The sequence below is a fragment of the Lolium rigidum genome, chromosome 6, assembly GCF_022539505.1.
Source record: "Lolium rigidum isolate FL_2022 chromosome 6, APGP_CSIRO_Lrig_0.1, whole genome shotgun sequence".
In the NCBI taxonomy this organism is placed as follows: Eukaryota; Viridiplantae; Streptophyta; class Magnoliopsida; order Poales; family Poaceae; genus Lolium; species Lolium rigidum.
Genome location: NC_061513.1, coordinates 319,035,843 through 319,044,382, shown reverse-complemented (window position 1 = coordinate 319,044,382; position 8,540 = coordinate 319,035,843). Strand labels below are relative to the sequence as shown.

The 8,540-nt window shown below is 42.5% G+C and overlaps 1 protein-coding gene across 1 annotated transcript; it reads left to right on the top strand.

The window, feature by feature from the left end:
• The first annotated feature begins 2,912 nt into the window (after positions 1-2,912).
• LOC124664672 (receptor-like protein 6) lies at positions 2,913-6,100 on the top strand. Its single transcript, XM_047202134.1, has one exon. The coding sequence runs from the start codon at positions 2,913-2,915 to the stop codon at positions 6,012-6,014; it is 3,102 nt and encodes a 1,033-aa protein (XP_047058090.1). The 3' UTR covers positions 6,015-6,100.
• Positions 6,101-8,540: the final 2,440 nt, after the last annotated feature.

Here is an 8,540-nt window from a genome sequence, read left to right as displayed (position 1 = left end):
CAGCAGCTTACTCAACGTTTCCAAGGCGGCAAAGGATCAAAAGAAAAAGGAAATAGCCAAAAATCAGAGGGTGAAAAAACATCCAAGAAAAGAAACCTTCATAGTACATAGAGGATGACATGCGGGTCTCATGAGCCAGAAGGTTCCTCAACGTTTCAAAGGCGGCATGAGATTAAAAGAAAAAGGCAAGTGACCAAATATCAGGAGCCAAAAATAATCCAAGAAAAAAAAACTTTTATTGTTCATAGAGAATGACATGCGAGACCCATGATTCAGCAGCATCCTCAACGTTTCCAAGGCAGCAGGGGATCGAAAGAAAAAGAAAATAGCCAAAAATCAGTTGGTAAAAAAAATCCAAGAAAAGAAACTTGATTGCACATAGAGGATGACATGCGGGTCCCATTTAGCAGCAGCGGTATCACCGTTTGAGAGGCGGCACATGATCGAAAGAAAAAGGCAAGTGACCAAATATCAGGTGCAAAAAAAACTCCAAGAAAAGAAACTTGATTGTACATAGAGGATGACATGCGGGTCCCATTCAGAAGCAGCGGTATCACCGTTTGAGAGGCGGCACAGGATCGAAAGAAAAAGGCAAGTGACCAAATATCAGGTGCCAAAAAAAAACTCCAAGAAAAGAAACTTAATTGCACATAGAGGATGACATGCGGGTCCCATTTTGCAGCAGCGGTATCACCGTTTGAGAGGCGGCACAGGATCGAAAGAAAAATGCAAGTGACCAGATATCAGGTGGCAAAAAAAATTCCAAGAAAAGAAAGTTTTATAGTACATAGAGGATGATATGCAGGTTCCATTTTGCAGCAGCGATATCACCGTTTGAGAGGCGGCACTGGATAGAAAGAAAAAGGCAAGTGACCAAATATGAGGTGCAAAAAATAACTCCAAGAAAAGAAACTTGATTGCACATAGAGGATGACATGCATGTCCTATTTAGTAGCAGCGGTCTCAACGTTTCCAAGGCGGCACAGGTTCAAAAGAAAAAAGAAGTAGCCAGAAAGCAGGGGGTCAAAAAAATCCAAGAAAAAACAAATTTTCGTTCATAGAGGATGACATGCGGGACCCATGATCCTACATCGTAAACGGCTCGATCGGAGAGCGTTGAACGAGATGGCGCGATCGAGAAAAAAAACAATGCTAGAGAGGCTGCCATCTGGGCCCTACATCCCTGGGCGGTGCGGATTTACGTTGACTCGGCCGGCGAATCCGAGAATTCGTGATGCACCACGTCCCGGGCAACCATACGCGATGTTTTGGACGTTTTCGCCGGGCTAGGTGTCCTCAAAAACGAGAAAAATATTTTTTTGACATGCACCATGGAGAGACCAAAAATCGTCGGCCATGGTGCAACAACAACCACGGCGCAACTTCAACTTCGTCGGCTATAGCAACTTTTCTTGTAGTGTTAACCTCTCCTCCACGATGTCACACTTCTTTATTGTTTGAATTTTAAATAATTATTTTAATAGACAAAAGTAATGAAGTCACAATAATCTTAAATAAATAAATAACAATGATATTTTTGCAAAACTTAAAATTTGAAAATTTTCATATTTCCCTTTAGCAGTTTGAGAATCTAAAAATTGGCTAAGGTGACATAGCCGGTGAAACCGGACATAGCCGAAACTAAAGGTCTCATTCGAACTGGAACTAAAACTGTGCGGTTTCCTAGCCGTTGGAACCGTGACTAATGCTCATATTAGTCCCGATTCCAAACGCGACCGGGACTAATGCTCCATGCAGCTCCGAACATTAGACTCTTTTTCTACTAGTGTATTCAGGTCATATATATTGCTTCTTTTTATTTGTGACATAGGCATGCCTAAGGGGTATGTTGCATATATACCCCTGGTTTATCGTTATTGCCAAAGGCCCATGAACTCGAAGCTTTGGAGGCCCAGAATATTAAAGCTGTTCGGATAAGGAAAATATAGTTATTATGAAAATTTGTATCAATATCGGGAAAGGCCCGGGGCAGCCCGAAAGATTGTATTTGTACGATATGTTGTAACCCTCGGTTTCTTCTCCTATATAAAGTGGACGCTGAGGTCAAAGTAATGATCGAAAAATTCTAAACCCTAGCCACCGTATTTTGTCGAGTTGGACGCTTTGTTCGTGTGATAACCTTCGAGATATACTTGTCCTCTACATTCTACGAAACCCCAAGTGTACAATTTGTAGGCATTGACGAGTTAATCCCTCGTCAATTTGCTTACCCTGTTTGTTCCAAAACGAGTATAAATTTTGTGCCGAAACAATCAATGTAAACTTTGACAAAGTTGATTGAAAAAAAAGATCAACAACTACATACTACATACTACAATATATATGTGGAAATGACATGAAAATGTAATAGATTATTGGTATTATAGTCCCTCCGATCGGAAAAGATCGACCGGGCTACTCCCTCCATTCAAGTTAAGTAGGTACAGTCCCACATCAATTAAATCCGATAGGAGGTAGTAAATGTTAATAATGATTTTTAATGTAAACTTCGTCAAACTTCAGTGATTTTGGAAAAAATATTATACGACCTGTATTCAGAAACAGAGCGAATATATGACGTGTATACTTTCGAGCGTGCCTTGACCGTTGCATCGACTTTGTCCACAGTTTTCGATTGGTCGACCGCCCGATCGCGTTGCACCTGGCATGTGCCCATCACAGCGTCCCGGCGGTCGGTATCAACTACGGCTGAGGCTGACGCTGGCTACAGCCGGAGAGCGGATTCGCTCTGCCGGTCATTTGCCGATCCAGTGGTTTCTTATCGTGAGAACAGCCAATCGGTGGAGTCGATCTATGCATATTATAAGTTGGCAGATCGAGCGCATTTCTCTCACCGCAAACAAACCCCAAACACTGTCACTAGCTTGAACCAGCAAGTTAATTTCGCAAACATGGCCTCCATCTTTAAGCGCTGTCCCGAGCCACTAGTGCTACTCTTCCTGGTACCCCTGGCAATCCAACTCTCCTGCTTCGTTGCTACTGCTACCTACAGCAACCACTCTTCCGTCGGCGGCATGTTGCCAGTTCATTGCCGGCCGGACCAGGCGTCAGCGCTCCTCCGGCTGAAGCGCTCCTTCACCGTCACCGACGAGTCCGCGTGTACCCTCGGCTCGTGGCGGGCCGGCACGGACTGCTGCCGCTGGGAGGGCGTCCGGTGCCGCGACGCCAGCGGCCGTGTGACCTCGCTTGACCTGGGAGATTGCGGCTTGCAAAGCCCTGCTCTTGATCATGCCGTTTTCAGGCTCACCTCCCTTCGGCACCTCAACCTCGCCTGGAATGACTTCAATCATTCCCAGCTCCCGGCTTCTGGGTTCGAGCGCCTCGCCGAGCTCAGGCATCTCAATCTCTCCACCTCCAGCTTTGATGGACAGATACCGGATGGAATAAGACGCCTCACTAATTTGGTATCTCTTGACCTCTCAAGCACCTTTAATGTTGAAGACGACCACGCTGATAGCTATGCATGGTATGGCTACGAAGGGTATGGCATAGAGGGGGTAGATCATCCTGCTTCTTTCCTCGTAGAGCCAAACATAGCGTCATTGGTCGCTAATCTTACCAATTTGAGAGAGCTCAATCTCGACTCCGCAAACTTGTCTGGGAATGGTGTCGAGTGGTGCACTGCCTTTGCCAATTCAACTACTCCTCAGCTGAATGTTCTGAGCCTACGGTATTGCAATCTTTATGGTCCAGTTTGTGGATCACTTTCCAGTATACCCTCACTCACTGTGATTGACCTACAGTATAATTTCTTATATGGCCCAATTCAAGTGTTCCTTGCTGATTTACCATCCTTGAGTGTTCTTCGACTTACCTACAATCATCTCGAAGGACAGTTCCCAGTGAGTATCTTTCATAAGAGAAACCTAACTGTCCTTGACATTAGGTACAATTTCGAAGTCTCTGGTTATTTGCCAGATTTCTCGTCAGATAGTAAATTGGTAGAATTGCAGGTTAGCAACACAAATTTCTCTGGTCCTATTCCGAGCTCCCTAGGAAATCTGAAATCCTTGAACATGTTGGGCGTTGCAGCATCTCACTTTACCCAAGAGCTTCCCTCTTCAATCGGTGAGCTCACATCTTTAAATTGGTTAGAGGTTATTGGAGCTGGTATAATTGGACCTATACCATCGTGGGTCACAAGATTAACTTCTTTAGTCCATCTCGAATTCTCCAGATGTGGTTTATCTGGACACATACCTTCTTCAATAGGTAATCTCAAGAACCTAACCTGGTTAGCCTTATACAATTGCAACTTTTCTGGTCCAATACCTCCACAACTACTCAGTCTAACCCTGCTAAGAAGGCTATATCTTCAATCAAACAGCTTCACCGGTACAGTGGACCTCAGTTCATTCCAGAAACTACGAGATCTACACACATTGAATCTCTCAAACAATAGACTTTCCGTGATAGATGGGGAGTTTTATTCTTCATGGGAAATCCGCTCTTTGGGTCTAGCCTCTTGTAACATATCTAGCTTCCCTGATTTCTTGAGGTATACAGATGGGGTCACTAATCTTGACCTATCATATAATCAAATCCGCGGTGCTATTCCTGATTGGGCTTGGGAAAAATGGGACAGAATGGAAAATCTGAACTTATCACACAACCAACTCAGTACTGCAAGTTATGGCTCTGGTTTCCAAGGTGTTGGATTATCTCTTGATATCAGTTCGAACGTAATGGAAGGTCCCTTACCTATACCTTCCCCCTACATCGGTCTGTTTGATTGCTCAAATAACTTGTTTTCATCTATCCCACTTAATTTTGGTTCTCGACTGAGCTATATCTTCTATATGAGCGCCTCTAGAAACAACCTCTCTGGAAAAATTCCAGCGTCAATTTGTGATGCTAAGGTTCTGGAGCTCCTTGATCTCTCTTACAACTATTTGAGTGGCCCAATTCCATCTTGTTTAATGGAAGATACCAGTTACCTGCAATCATTGAACTTGAAAGAAAATAAACTTCAAGGACAGTTACCGCATAATATCAAGGAAGATTGTGCACTGGAGGAAGTAAATTTGAGCAACAACCGGATAGAAGGAGAACTGCCACGATCTCTAGTTGCTTGCGTAGGCTTGCAGGTTTTGGATATTGGAAATAATCAGATTAATGATACGTTTCCATGTTGGATGAGTATGCTTCCTCAACTTCAAGTCCTTGTCCTCAAGTCAAATCAGTTATTTGGAAATGTGGGGCCTTCTGCAATAGGGAAGAAAGAAAACCATTGTGAGTTCTTGAAACTGAGGATTTTATCTTTCGCTTCCAACAATTTTACTGGGACATTGCCAAACAAGTGGTTTAAAAGTTTCAAATCCATGATGGCTAAATCTACCAACGACACATTGTTTATGCGAAATGGCTACAGGCAGGTTGACCAATACCAGTTCACCACTGAGATTACATACAAAGGTTCAGTCGTCACATTTTCCAAGATTTTGACGACCCTTGTAATCATTGATGCCTCAAGTAATGGATTCAGTGGCGTCATTCCACGGTCATTTGGAGAGCTCGTTCTGTTATGTGGGCTAAACCTGTCAAATAATGCCTTCACTGGAATGATTCCATCTCAGCTTGGTGCCTTGCATCAACTTGAGTCACTGGACCTCTCTTCAAATGACCTGTCTGGGGTGATTCCAGCTGAATTAATATGGTTGGACTTCCTCTCGGTGTTTAACCTGTCTTACAATCGGTTGGTTGGAAGAATACCAGGATCACGTCATTTCCAGACATTCTCCAATCTCTCTTTCATGGGAAACAATGGCCTTTGTGGACCTCCATTATCCAAGCAATGTGACAACTCGGCCTCAAACTCGAGGTTACATCATTCAGACAGAGACCAAGTGGATGTCATCCTGTTTCTCTTTACTGGACTGGGATTTGGTGTCGGATTTGCAGTTACAGTTGTTGTGGTATGGGAAATCCGCATAAGGAAACTATCTAAAGGTTGCATTACTTCTTTGTGCCAGAGTAAAGTATTTTGTATGTAGATTACCTGGATCATGAAAAGGTCGTCTACTATCATACTGATGCAGTGAACCATGTAATCCAGGCCAAATGAGTCAGAAGTGCTTGACTGCTTGTATCCATTCAAACTTCGGTGCATTGTTCCATTGCTTTGCCAAGTTGAACCAGGATACCATTCAGTAGTTATTTATCTTCATTTCATCGAAAAAGTTACTTATGTTCATATATATTTGATGTCTACAACATATTAAAGTTTTTTTTTCGATAAAAGAGCATAACCCCAGCCTCTGCATCAATAGATGCACACGGCTTGCTTTATATAAAAATAAAGTATCATGTCATGATAAATCCATCATCACTTATTACAAACACGGAAAAGCTAAGGTCGATACATGAATCAACCAACTGAAAATATGGCACTCAGAAAAGCTATGCATTTGCTATTCTATTAAGATACCGCCACCCAGTAGTCTGGAAAAGGAAGTCCTGAGCAACCACTAGCATCCGGTTGCCTCCAATAACCATATCCTCCCGCTGCTCCACCGGGAGAAGGAAAACCCATTGCTGAATTGAATGAGCAGCTCGCCGGATAACCTGTAAAAAAATAGTTCCACTTTATTTGTTAAAGATAATATCATTTCTAGTCCTCCAAATAGCCCAACAAAGAGCCGAAACACCAATTCGAATTTTCTGTTTGTCATCTTTCCTCACACCATTCAGCCATCTACCAAACATATTAGTAATATTATCCGGTGGAGGAATGTTATATGTAAGGTACATCATACGCCATATTATCTTCGTAAAAGAGCAATCAATAAATAAATGATTAACGGTTTTCGTGGAATAACAAAAACAACACTTTTGAAATCCCTTCCACTTCCGTTCAGCTAAATTGTCTTTAGTTAAAAGCACCTTATTGCTCATGAACCACATAAATTTTTTAATTTTCAAAGGGATCTTTAGCTTCCATAGATACTTACGAAGATAAATAGTATGCCCATTCATCCAATCAAGGTACATAGACTTAACGGAAAAAATACCCGAATCAGTAAGCTTCCAAATAAACTTATGTGGTTCAGATATAAGGTTAATTGTCATTAAACGTTGGCATAGATGTAACCATTGCACCCACTTATTATCATTCAAACATCTTCTAAAAAAATATTGATAGGTTCAGTAGCAAACACCGTCGATACTAACACATTCTTATGTTGGACAGTATTATATAGTTCCGGATATTGATGAGATAAAGGAGTATCTCCTATCCATACATCCTCGATGTTCCATCCCCCACTCTGAAATAGCCTCTCTTGAAGAAGTCCTCTTCAACATGCATGAGACCCTTCCAGAAAGGTGAATCCGTCGGTTTGACTTCTACTTGTGCCAGTGTTTTATTTTTAAGGTATTTGTTGCATAAGAGCTGCTGCCATGATGTGTGCAGTTGACACACGTCCGTTGGGAACCCCAAGAGGAAGGTGTGATGCGTACAGTAGCAAGTTTTCCCTCAGAAAGAAACCAAGATTTATCGAACCAGTAGGAGCCAAGAAGCACGTTGAAGGTTGATGGTGGCGGAGTGTAGTGCGGCGCAACACCGAGGATTCCGGCGCCAACGTGGAACCTGCACAACACAATCAAAGTACTTTGCCCCAACGTAACGGTGAGGTTGTCAATCTCACCGGCTTGCTGTAAACAAAGGATTAGATGTATAGTGTGGATGATGATGATTGTTTGCGAAGAACAAGTAAAGAACAATTGCGGTAGATTGTATTTCGGATGTAAAGAATAGGACCGGGGTCCACAGTTCACTAGTGGTGTCTCTCCCATAAGATAAACAGATGTTGGGTGAACAAATTACAGTTGGGCAATTGAAAAATAAAGAAGGCATAACAATGCACATACATATATCATGATGAGTACTATGAGATTTAATCAGGGCATTACGACAAAGTACATAGACCGCTATCCAGCATGCATCTATGCCTAAAAAGTCCACCTTCAGAGTTATCATCCGAACCTCCTCCGAGTATTAAGTTGCAAACAACAGACAATTGCATTAAGTATGGTGCGTAATGTAATCAACACAAATATCCTTAGACAAAGCATTGATGTTTTATCCCTAGTGGCAACAGCACATCCACAACCTTAGAACTTTCTGTCACTGTCCCAGATTTAATGGAGACATGAACCCACTATCGAGCATAAATACTCCCTCTTGGAGTCACAAGTATCAACTTGGCCAGAGCCTCTACTAGCAACGGAGAGCATGCAAGAACATAAATAACATATATGATAGATTGATTATCAACTTGACATAGTATTCAATATTCATCTTATCCCAACAAACACAACATGTAGCATTACAAATAGATGATCTTGATCATGATAGGCAGCTCACAAGATCTAACATGATAGCACAATGAGGAGAAGACAACCATCTAGCTACTGCTATGGACCCATAGTCCAGGGGTGGACTACTCACACATCGATCCGGAGGCGATCATGGCGATGAAGAGACCTCCGGGAGATGATTCCCCTCTCCGGCAGGGTGC

Coding starts and splice junctions, on each gene's coding strand:
- LOC124664672 (XM_047202134.1), top strand. CDS start 2,913: ATGGCCTCCATCTTTAAGCGCTGTCCCGAGCCACTAGTGCTACTCTTC.